The sequence below is a fragment of the Miscanthus floridulus genome, chromosome 7 (genome assembly GCF_019320115.1).
Source record: "Miscanthus floridulus cultivar M001 chromosome 7, ASM1932011v1, whole genome shotgun sequence".
NCBI lineage: Eukaryota > Viridiplantae > Streptophyta > Magnoliopsida > Poales > Poaceae > Miscanthus > Miscanthus floridulus.
The window spans coordinates 68,556,411-68,569,352 of NC_089586.1; the positions used below are offsets into that span (position 1 = coordinate 68,556,411).

General features: G+C 42.8%; 1 protein-coding gene across 1 annotated transcript; it reads left to right on the top strand.

Moving 5' to 3' along the window:
* Positions 1 to 626: 626 nt before the first annotated feature.
* LOC136463382 (ubiquitin-like modifier-activating enzyme 5) lies at positions 627 to 7,590 on the top strand. Its single transcript, XM_066462386.1, has 14 exons — positions 627 to 906; positions 1,013 to 1,081; positions 1,196 to 1,309; positions 1,774 to 1,902; positions 2,054 to 2,122; positions 2,515 to 2,661; positions 2,799 to 2,835; positions 3,393 to 3,475; positions 3,705 to 3,779; positions 5,417 to 5,491; positions 6,146 to 6,232; positions 6,309 to 6,424; positions 6,953 to 7,002; positions 7,086 to 7,590. The coding sequence occupies exons 1-14, from the start codon at positions 820 to 822 to the stop codon at positions 7,223 to 7,225; spliced, it is 1,278 nt and encodes a 425-aa protein (XP_066318483.1). The 5' UTR covers positions 627 to 819; the 3' UTR covers positions 7,226 to 7,590.
* The last annotated feature ends 5,352 nt before the right edge of the window (positions 7,591 to 12,942 follow it).

The following is a 12,942-nucleotide window of genomic DNA, read 5'->3' on the forward strand; positions in this document are numbered from 1 at the left end:
TCTCTCGGGTCCAAGTCGAGGTAGATTCGATGCTCTTTCAGCGGGCGCTTCTCACGTCATCGATGAACGTGGCGGTTAGTGGTATGTTGATTAGGGATACATGGGTCCTTCTTCACGACTTATTCCTAGAAATTGTAATTCAGCCGCGCATGCTCTAGCTAGCTTAGGGATGAGTTGGGATCCGGGTGAGTCACATGCCTAACCTCCTCCTAGAGTCTGTAAAGTGTTTGGTTTCAATAACAAGGCCACAGAGCCAGCCGTTTCAAAAAAAAAAAAAACTAGTCCGAGACTGTGGCCTATACGGCCATACTCACTGCTCGTAAAGCCCGGTTTGATAGAGAATTGGAGGAACGGTACCAAACAGCGGCGTCGCTCCAAACGATAATCTGCTGGATGGAAGCGATTCAGGTTTTCCCTACGGTTCCGCTTCCCACCGATTCACTCTGGATTCGGCGGTCTCAACCCGGCCCCGCGCCTCTCTCCGTCGCGGCGTGGCCCGCCCGCGTCCCCTCTCTCCGTCGCAGAGGTTCGCCCGCGCGGCCGCACCGCACCGCCTGGAGACGAGCTAGAGTCGGAGCCCACTGACGTTGGAGTTGAGTGGAGTTGGAACCGAGTGTAGCTGGAGCTGGAGCCAGAGCGGCACGAGAGCGCTACCAAACGGGGCCTGCCACGTCACGTGGAATGCGTCATCGGTCCGACACCTGAGACCAGCGCTCCTGCTTAGACTTGCGGCTGTCTCTGTCATCGGCCACGCACGGCGGCGGAGCATAGGCATAGCAGCAAGCAAGCAGCGGAGACGCCGGAGAGCGGTGAGGAAACATGGAGAAGGAGCAGCTCGGCACGCTGCTCCGGGACCTCGACGCGCTCAAGCAGCATCCCGACGACCTCGCCTCCACCATCGATCGGGTAATCCCTCCCACCTGGCTGCACCATGGATCTCGGCAGTTTCTATAGCCATCTTCCCTTCTGCTGTGCCTTTCCAATTCCTGATCCCGGTTCATCTGATTGCTAGATGCGGGAGCGGTTAGTGGCGATGATGAATCCGGCCGCCGCCGGCGCCGCTTCTCGATCCAAGATTAAGGTACGATCTGAGGGCTGATTTCGGCGTTCAGGCGCTCTGGGCTGTGCAAATTGAGTGCCATAGTTTTGGACAAATCGTGAATTTTACTCTGTTTGCGCGAAATTGGGGATGCAGGACATGAGCGCGGAAGTAGTGGACAACAATCCCTACAGCAGACTTATGGCGTTGCAGCGGATGGGTGTAGTGGAGAATTATGAGCGCATCAGGGACTACTCCGTCGCCATCGTTGTAAGCATCCTTCTCACCTAATTTAGCATTGCTACTCTTCAAACATGGTTACATCAGCTCGGAATTTCGAAATTGGCATTTACTTCCATCCTTGAGTAGAGGGAGCCTCTCTCTCCATGGTACTGAAAATGTGATTTGGATATCACGAAGCTCAAGGGTCCTTTGGGACCATGCAAACTCGAGTATATTTATCTGTCTAGAGATCGATCTAGGTATACCGTGTATTATGTGCTGAATATTGGGAAATATAGTTACAATACCTGTTTAGAACAACCAACTATCGAGCTATTGTTATTTCTTCATGTTGATATTAGTTTCAGCTTGATCTAGGACAACAGTTCAAAGTTGTAAAAACAAAGAGGTTGTAGCTTCATCACATCATGCATGAAAAGATAATTTCGCACATACAGATGGGAAAATTCAACTCAGAGCAAACCTTTCATTCATTATCCTTCTCTTTACAGGGCATAGGTGGTGTTGGTAGTGTTGCTGCGGAGATGCTCACTAGATGTGGAATTGGACGCCTGTTGTTGTATGACTATGACACAGTTGAGTTGGCTAACATGAATAGGTTGTTCTTTCGTCCAGAACAAGTAAGCTTCCAGGACAGTATTTATTTTGTTGTTGTTTGTTTTACACCAAGACATTTTTCATGTTGAAGTACTTATGCTCACTGCTCTGCAAGACTGCAAGAACATAATTCAAATCAGATCGTGACTGCATTCAGTCCATATACTTTGATAGGTTGGAATGACCAAAACAGATGCTGCTGTACAGACACTTTCTGGAATAAATCCTGATGTTGTGTTGGAGGTGAGCAACTATGCCCAGCATCAATATTCTCTGTTAGCCTTTTTTCCTACATCAGTAAACCAAATCATTTCATTAGATTCTGGGCATCATTAGTTTTTGGTAGAAGTGACAAATCTAGAGCATGCAGTTTTTGTTGAACTAACCATTCTTAATGTTTACTACTTTCCATTGCTTGCTCATCTTCCACTGTATATGTATAAAACTAGAAGTTTTTGTTGTACTGTTTCCTCTTTACTATCTTTATTACGTGCTCCAACTTGGTACATTGTCTTATGAGAGGCAAAATAGCAGGCATGATTTCTTTTTTTCGGCTGTATTGGATGGAGTAGCAATACCATTGTATTCCTTCTACTTATAAGAAAACCTATTCTAACATCTCTTTTCTACTGTAGAGCTACTCACTGAATATTACTACAGTCAAAGGTTTCGAAACATTTTTGGCAAGTTTAAAAGCACAGAGCTCTCATGAGCGTAGCACTGGAGTTGATCTTGTCTTGAGCTGTGTCGATAACTACGAAGCTCGTATGGTTGTAAACCAGGTGATTTGTCCACAGACAACTAAATTATTTGGTCCCTCCTTCACGTGCCTTATAATAACATTATGTGCATAGTTATGTATTATGGTGCAGTTCATTGGTGAGAATTTGCTTATTTGTTCTTTGTACCTGCTTTTCAGGCATGCAATGAGCTTGGTCAGACGTGGATGGAGTCTGGTAAGTTGTAAATCACATTTTTTGTCTCAAACTTGCATTTATTGACAGCAAAACTTTTCAGAAACCACATTCCTATTAATGATTAATTAACAATATGATTATTGCCTACTTTTCTTGTGTAATGCTGCCATTGTATCTCATTGTATACCCTAATCACACCTCAAATGTGTCAAGCAAGCTTCACTTGTACAGTGTTTTCTCCTTGTTTTATATCACTAGTCAGTATCCTTCAGCCATGATACTTGGTCATCAGTTGAACCTTGTGCATTGCTAATTTTTCAAGGCACACAAGGGAAACTGATTTTCTGTCAGGATCCTATTTTACTGCGTTACTGCTTAAATTTTGTAAGGATGTTCAACATAGTTATACCGGATTATGGATCAAAACAGATCTATGTTTCACATAATTGGTTTGGAAAACAGGATGTAATTGCAACCCACAGAAATATACACACAAGTTTAAGTTTTGAAGCTTACTGGATTACAGCCAATTTTTTATTGAACTCATAGTGATAGTGACGGTACAAAAGGCTGAGATAGCTTCTGACTATGAACAGGTGTCTCAGAAGATGCTGTTTCTGGTCATATACAACTGCTGGTTCCTGGTGAAACTGCATGTTTTGCATGTGCTCCTCCCTTGGTATGTTCTTTTGATCTTATATTTGCTACTCTTGTTTAATGGTGTGCAGTGTGCTCTTGTGAATTTGATACTTTTAGATTGTGGATGTGTATTTCATATCGTCATTCCTACCATTTTCCGTGCTGAGATTTCAATGGTTATTCTGGCTTGACAGAGATGTCCCCTGTGAACTTCCATAATATTTCCTTTTCATTTCTGTATCACTTGTCTGTAATACCTTCAATTATAGGTTGTAGCATCTGGAGTGGATGAGCGTACACTTAAGCGAGAAGGTGTTTGTGCTGCCTCTTTGCCAACTACAATGGTGAGGCGTTGTTTTATCCTTTTACCATTTCTTTTGTACTATTATTTGCCACTGTCTCGATGCTTGAATCAGTGATGTTTCAATTATTCGTGTTGTGTAGTGCCTGGTAGCCTTATATGGACCAGTGCATCTTTTCATTAGTTTTGAGACATCGTGATTTTGTTGTGTGCTTTGCTTTTTCTCATTATATTAAGAAGAACAAAGGGAGTCTTGGAAGAAGAAGGGCAGGCCTGGTGTAGTGGTGAGAGCTGTCTCACTGAGTCACCAGGTCGTGGGTTCGAAGCAGCCTCTCCGCAGATTTAACGGGGGAAAGGCTTGCCTTGGTTTTTCCCTTCCCCAGACCCCACTCATGTGGGAGCCTCTGGCACTGGGTCTGCCCCTTTTTTTTAAAGGGAGTCTTGGAAGACTCGTACACACTTATTAAGGCAGGTTTCCTTGCACTCTATAAAGCATAATCAACTGGGGAAAAAATCTGGTGCGGACCGTCCCTATGCGACGTCGTGCGGTCTGTGCAGCTGATGTGTGGACCACAATATCATCATCACCATCCAGCATGGTGAATCAGATGCCTCATGGGCCATGCGTTAGCTGTACGTCCGCACAGTGTTTTCATGCAGATGGCCCTCACGCAATTTTTTCCATCAACTGCAATGTAACATGGAAGCTATATTTGTGTAGCTGACTAGTTGCCGTTTATATGTAATATCTACAGTATTTTCTCAACATTGTTGGAAACAACTGTAATCCAATGAAATTCAAGGCGCTACTAGGCGCTCGCCTACGCGTGCTTACGCGCTAGGCGGAGGGGCACCGCCTCGCCTAAGGGGGTAGGCGGAGGCTAGGCAGTGTGCCCTCGGATCCAGGGTTGCGCTGCCTGCGGGAGTGACAACGGGTGGCGGTGAGCGCGCCATGAGGAGGCTAGCGGCGGGCGCGGGCATGGCTGGGAGGAGGGCGGGCTGCGAACGCGGCCAGGAGGCCGCATGCAGGCGGAGGCTGGGGCACGGACGGGAGGAAGACGAGACGCAGCAGCGGGACGGGAGCAAGCGAGCGCCGCCATGGGGGAGGAGAACGAAGGGCGAGCGGAAGAGCTGCCGCCGTCGGAGGCAGGAGAACCATCGGTAGGGACTTCGGGTGAGAAGCAGCGGGAGAGAAGAGAAGCGTCAGGGAGAAAGCGGATGAGCTGCGACTGGCGGCTAGGATGGGAGAGAAGCGTTGTCTCTTAGGGTTACACACTATATATATATATGAATATGTTGGACTTGGGCTGAAAATACTGCTATTGGGCTTCTTTTAGCCTGCTAACAGGCCTTTCTCTTTAATAAAGTCTACTTATCTCTTATTTCCTTTTCTTTTTTAAACATATATGTATGTAAATGCTAGCGCCTAGAAAAACGCCTTGTAACGCCTAGGCTCGCTTAGGCCCGCCTAGGCTCTAGGCTGAGGGTCACCGCCTAGAGAGCGCCTAGCGCCTTTCTGAACATTGCTGTAATCTAGTGGATCAAACATTTCATGATTGTGTACTACCACTCTGAGGATGCATTGCAGTCTTTACACTTAGAATTCATCTTTCGTCTTCACCAGAAGTTCATACCTCCTCTCCCATTCTTTTCTAGGTCTAATAAATATTGTTTTTGCAGGGTGTTGTTGCCGGTCTCCTGGTCCAGAATGCTCTGAAATATTTGTTGAACTTTGGACAAGTTTCCCCTTACTTGGTAATTATTTGATTTTAACTATGGCGTTGGTAATCCTGCAAACTTTTTGGAGGTTTCCATTTTCCCCTAAATAACCCCCTCCCCCGATTAACTGAAGAGTCTTCTCTTCTTTGGATTCTTCAGATTGTAAATACTGTTTCCTTTAGTTTCTTGCTTAAATGTGGTGCGTATGATATGCTCCCTCTGATTCGAAATATAAGTCCTTTAGGACAGCAACAGTCTCCACTCTTCTTTTTTTTCTCGAACACGCAGGAGAGCTGCGTATCATTGTATTAATAGAAGAAGAGAGAGTCATACATAGACCCAGACCCACACACACAAAACCCACTACTACAATGTGATGCTTTAAATAGTGCAAACTATATATCATGAAACCATTTTCCATGATAAATCTAGTAATCTCAACCATGTGCCAAGTTAAACTTTCCATATATAGATGGGCCAAGTTAAAAAAGTTTGGCCGGATAGAATCCTAAAGCAACCTACATTTGGAACTGGAGGGAGTATATTTGTTAGGGTTAATACAAATAATTTTGGGCTTGAAAGGTTAGACCACCGTGTCTCATGTTGATCCAGTGTATCCATCCCTACATTTCATATGAATGATAGTTTTTTTTTTTGAAATCTTTTTATCTATTCATTCATGATTTGCAGGGATATAACTCACTTAAGGATTATTTCCCTGCAATGGAAATGAGGCCAAATCCACAATGCTCGAATCCAGCATGTGTTCAGAGACAGGTGTTTGTCTTCCCACAAATTATTGCTATGCTAAATGCGAAAACTGATGAAGGGTTTCTAACATCATCATTTTCAGAAAGAATATATGGACTCCAAACCTGCTAGAGATGCAGCAGCAAAGACTAAGTTGGAAGCTGAAGCATCTGCAGAAAATGAATGTCCCGTCCACCTAGACAACGATTGGAATATTAGGTAAATCATTTGACATCAACTTAAATTTATTTTACTTGAGAATACTGATTTATTTGTGTCATAAACAAATGTGTAACAACGTTCGTCAAAGATATGTATATATTACTGAAAAGTACTACTAATATGAATATTACTGATGCGACCTAGTGTTTCATTAGCTACCATTTCAATTGAGTGGGTTATCCATATATAGCTAACTGAGCTAATAACATTGTGGTGGACCAATGGAACACTGTACCCATGTTCAAAGTTGAAACCGCATAATTTCTTGAGCAACCTCATTAGCAAGATTGCATCGTAGTTGAAAATATAGTTCAGATTTTTTGACTAAAAGTTTATGGCTAGCCTGAACTATTCTTTTTAATAGAGTATATGATACTGAAACTAATTGGCTAGTACTTTGATGCTGGTGCCATTGTATTTCCAGTATTTTGTTTGTCTACGTACTGTACAGAAAATTGACATGCTTGATTCATAAATATCAGTTTTACATCATATCTAAATTATAATTTTTATTTTTATATGCAGTGTTGTTGATGATGAAGAAACTGGGACATCAAGCATTCGTAACACTCCAGGTAAATGAAATGACATTTTCAGATCAGAACAAAGTATATTTCCTCTTATCAGCCGGACACCTTTTTACACTGAAATTCTACAGATATCCTACCAGAAGGTCTTGTCCGTGAGCTTCCAGATGCTGATTCATATGCAGAACCAGCTGCGCCAGTGAGTTCCAGTGCTATTGATGATGATCTCGAGGAGCTCCAGCGTCAACTTGATGCCCTAAACGCATCTTAGCCTTGATAAGTAAGCTAGCTCATGTGCGTCTCGGCTTCTCCCCAATCCCAACTTGGATGGGGAAACATGATTCACATACTGTTGTTTGTGTCGGTTCTAACGGAGTTGGTAAATTCACCGGATATAGCCTTTATTCGTAGCACTGTGGTAAAAGGAAAAAAAGAAGAGAGAAAAGCATAGCTATACTGCTTTGGGAGTTTGACTTGCAATTTTGGTTGAGAAAATGTACATTTCTGAGCCAGGCAACTCGTTGGTACTAATGTCTCAATTTTTGTCGATTGCTTACAAATCAGAGGTCTCATAGCTGTTGGTATTCAAAGGTTTATCTGGAACCGCCATTTGCTTATTATTCAGAGGTTCCACTACTGCTTCCTGTTAACTCTGATGACAGTTTTTATCTGATTGTGAAGCGTTAAAGTTTAATCTCCTGCTTCGTATCTTCTGAGTTGCAATGCTTCCTCCTTGACAAGAGTCGGAGATTTCAGAACATATATAATGTAGAACCGAAACCGCTTTGGATGCCATGAGTCGCTGTGACTGTGAGGTGTGTGAATGTCGAGTGGTGCAACTACACCCACGCCGATGAGCTTGTTTAGATAAACACTACTTTTCCAGTATATGTCGTGACAGTGCAAATTTTTTGGCAGATTGGGCCAAAGCTGAAACTCAAGTGAACTGTAATTTGGAACCGAGGGAGTATATGGATTGGAGCGGAAAATAGACTAATTCTCTGTTAACCTACTAGTGTTATTTATTGTTTATCCAAAGGAAAGGGTGAATGGGGTCAAATGAGTGAGGAATGTAGTTATGGACTATGCTGCCCACGCGGCCACTCCTACCTGACGAATGGGGGTAAGTAACTGATCATAGGCCGCGAGCGGTGCCTAACCCACGAACGGGGAAGGTGGTTTTGGGTTGCCGACATGTGAAGTGGCGATTTGTTCCCAAATCCCAAGCCGGCCGGTTGCTGGCTGGTTGGAGTAGCGCGCGCAGGCAGGTGCACAGCAACGTGTGTGACGAAATAGAGGTACTCCGCAGTAAAGATGCTGACAACTAAGAAGTCAAGCTAGAAATGGATAAATGTTTTCAAAGCAAATAGAAAGTGGAGGACGATCGAGTAACATACATGTTAACTAACTAAAGGAAACAACGGATGGGCGAAGGAAATAACATGATGATGAAACCAACTATTTATATATATATGCACCCCGCACCAGATCGATAGGAAAAGTGGTTTCGGTTTAGGCTCGTTTGCCCACACAGAGGCGACGAGACAGCCGAGCAATGCAAGGGAATTGAGTTGGTGCATGCATCAGGGGCCGGGATGCTGTTGGATGGATCGGTTTCAGCGGCCCTCCTGCTCCTGCACCGGCTTTGCCGGGAAAACGACCGTACGCGTGCATAAAGAGCAACGCGATGGAGCCATATATGCCACGGACTCGAAAGAGGCCACTTCACCGGACCATATTTGCTCACCCTACCTAAATTCAGTTGACGACGTGTTGTTTAAAAATGGACTGCTTCGGTGGCTTACAAACTTGGAACAAAGATCCTTGGAGGGAAGATCGTTGAAGATCCTTGGGTTTTAAATGGATTGTTCAAGCACGTAACATGCAGTTCGGCATACATCATATCACTCATCAGACATTTTCGGTGGCTACGATTGATAACTTATTATTACCTACAACTCCCTTCGTTCCAAAAGAACTACATATTTAGATCTGGTTATTAAACTCCACGTATTTTAGATTTCACTATTTGTAGAAAATAGTATGAACAATTATATTTTCAAATAGATATACAGTAAAATACATTTCACGGGAATCTAATAACACTTATTTAATCGCTATCATAAATATTTTGTATTGAGTTTTGCTCCAATGGCCCTTTCCATGGAAACTGCACGTATCATAAAGCATCTAAGTAATTATTTTAATTAATTACGTCCTGATAATTATTTGGCCCGGCCCTACCCTTCCATAGATCGTGGCCCGCTCATGCCCACAGGATCGACCAGCACGCGCGGACATGTTCGTGTGAACTATTCCGGCCTCGCCGTCGTCGGTGAGCGTCAGGTACGCCCAGAGGGAGGCAGCTTCGCCTGTACGTAGTACTGGAGCTCGACGTCCTTCCTGTTCGCATCCTACTCCAAGCGCCTCATGGGTCATGGCGTCCATCCAGATAGTTCCTGTCGCTCGGTGCGCCGGCAATGGCCGTGACCCTATCGGTCCTTGCAGGAGGACCTCGTCCAGGATCAGCTGGTCGGCTACACACCCGGACGGGGACTGGTACCTTACATGAGCAAGTTGATTCCAAGCGTCTTCTATACATGCTTACAGCCACACAGGGCCCCAAGAACCGAACGCGTGCTCGCCGGCCGGTGCCGTCGTCGTTGGTGGATTGGGTCGCAACAACCTCGCACACGTCCAAGCCGGCGATCGGCCTACTGACCTACATCAACGCCCAGCTCATTGGCATGCTGGCCATACACTGTCGTCTCATATGCTCCAACCAGGCAACCAGCTGGGAACGCGTGCCATTCGTGTGGTGTTTCATCGAGCATCCTGAGGAAGGCCGGGGATGATTGCGCCGCGGCCATGCGTGAGTCAAAATAAAAACTTGCCGACCCGACGTGCCTATCGGATCGGAGGATGAGATCCAAAATAATTGATGGGCATGGGCTGGGCTTGGCCTGAGTCGAGGAGGATAATACCCATCTCAAAATTAATGAAACTATAATTACTTGGATGCTTCAAGATTCGTGCAGTTTTTATGGAAAGGACCACCGGAGCAAAACTCGTATTGAGTTTTTTTTTTTTGTAAAGATTTGGTCAAGATAAAGATGGTTTGACTTAGTACTCTATCTACGAGTGCTTTCTTTTGGGGATAGAGAGAGTATATATATGCAAAACTATAGGATCATTAGTACACAGTTCAAAGACTTTTCTCTTATTTTGTAGAAAGTGCAATTTCAAAGTTCCCAAGAAAACCAACATCCAGAATTCTAGGAAAACCAAATTATAAAACCTTTCGCAAAGCAACAATAATCCATTTGAATCACTGTGAGTTTTGGCTCCTTCACTGAAGAATTGTATTGGTACTTCCTCCCAACAGACTTCTAATAAGCGTGTGGTTTATAATTTATTGGAGTTTGATACTATAGAACCAAATATACATGTGGTTTCAGTGAATTTTGTTTTCCCTTTCAGTGCAATAAAACTATTTGACTGGAATATGTGGCGGCACTTGATCCAACACATTGCTCTTGATATTCATCCGAATTTCCCTTTCCCATGAAAATAACACTAACACATCACTATGCATGTACAAATCTAAACTCTATAATACCAAGTATTTCGTATCAGAATCGAACAGAATATTTAGAGGACTACATTAGGGTATTCCTAGCATTGGTCCGGAAACTTTTAAGATTGTAAATGCAAAGAGAATGTTTAAGAAGGCACCGAATAATAATTGGGCAGTGTGGCACATCATTATTCATTAACAATAAAGCACTGATTAGGCATCCAGTACAAGCATCTACATCTCCTTCTCTCTCTAGCGCTTCTTTTAAAAATGAGGCTAGACAATTTGGCAGGCTTCATATTCGTGCAGGCACCTGCCAAGAGCGCCTATGCTCCTACCTATAGAGAACATGTCAAGGCCTGAAATGGGACGTTTCCGGCCGGCTTCTCTCCTCGCCCTCGTCCTTCACCTAAGTTTCGCTTATATTTTAATTAAATAGGTTTTCAAGTATATATTCCAGGAGAAACAAAGAATAGAGAAGCTATTTGACCAGCAGTACTGTCAGTATCATGCATAGCAGAACAAGTCAAATGAAAACAACTGTCTAGATTATGTTAATCGAAAATCAACTAGTTGAGCAAAGTCAAACTGAGGCGGACAGTTTATTTTTTTTGAAAACAATTTGTCTCATCGTTGTTTGATCCTGACAGGAGACAGCAAATGATGGATACACGGATCCAAGTCAATCAAGCACGTGGCCAATTCAATTTCCGGTGGGCTTTACCATGTCCACCGTCGATCTCAGCTACACTCAGCCTCAGCTGGCTGCTTCCATCCAGCGGCTACCTTCTGACCAAGGCAACTACTATCCTGCGCTATTTCCGTTCCTTTTTTTAATAAAAAATAAAACTATGCTTAGCCATTATTTCTTGATCCATACTGAAATTGACATAAAATTTAAACAACACGTTTGGATTGAGACGAGCGATAAGCTGCGTGATGACGACACATTATATTTTAATGGCTAGCACAACCACCGGATCAGTCTATGATAGCAGTCGGTACAAATCTAGCTACTAGGTCCTAGCTCCGTCTACTAAAAATACTCCATCCGTTCTAAATTGTAAGTTGTCTTGAGTTTTCTATATATATAGCTAGGTTTTGCTGAGTATTTAGAGATAATAGTTATATATCTAGACGCTTAGCAAAAATCTAGCTAGTTTTCTATATATATATATAGCTAGGTTTTACTGAGTATATATATAGAAATCAAAATGACTTATAATCTTAAAACGAAATGCTAGTTGTCAAAAAAGAAAAAAAAAGATGCTTAACCTAGACTTTTATAAAAAGAATGCTTAAACGGCTGACTTTGAATTCATGTATCGACCATTGACCAGTAAATTAATTTTACCATAAATTACGGTGGCATTGTTCATCAATCAATAATAACCACCATAATAAGGAAATTGTGTTGAGTTAGATCTTACCTTATATTTTGAGACTGAGGGAGTAAGCATGTGTTATACTTCCTCCGTTCTGAGATATAGGGGGTGTTTGAGACTGCTCCGCTTCACGTTTTCAGCCCTGCTCTATGTTTTTTAGCCAAACGGTTTTAGCTCCACGCACTCTGTTCGAGGAAAAATGGTGGAGTTGTGAGAGCACTCCACAAACTCAGTTTTTTGTGGAGCTGCTTCATGGTGGAGTTTATGGAGCAGTCACAACCACCTCCATAAGATATCCAAGTAATTTTAAGACATATTATATGGAAAGACAAATGATGTATACAACCTCTTCTGATTATATTTGGGTCGGTGATAGACATTAATGGTAGGTATGCACGTGGCCATTATCTTTTGGAGTGTTTATTCACTAATTTGGTAAAATTTTGAATACTTTATATTTTAAAACGGGAGAGTATGTAGTATGCATTAGCAGCTAATTAATACGGTGACAGAAGCTACGTACCTACTACTCTGGAGCCTATCCAACTTATTGGAAATTGAACTATTGTCGTTTTCATTGTGAATACCTTATATTTTCAATAATTCATTCGCATGCCATATATCGACGTGGATTCTTGCAATTGATGGGATACAGTGACCATGCGTGTTATACCTTTGTTTAATGGTACAATACAATTAGCTAGTCTCTATGTACCTTCAACTTCATCTACAAAAGTGAACAAATTGGGGACTTAAACATAAAATGGGCAAATTCCACCATAATAAACTTTCAGTTTGCATTGCACGGATGATTCATAGATAGACAAGAATGGTGAAAACAATACCTCTCAACAAATGGATAAATATAGCATCAAAATGGACGGGCTTATATATCATGAAAACTTAGGCCAATTAACCTTTAAGGAAAGCATGTTCTAACAAATATGGGCCTTACAACAATATAATGATGGACTAATAGGTACGTATTTATATTTTGATCTTAATTTAACTCCGGTGTAAAAGCCC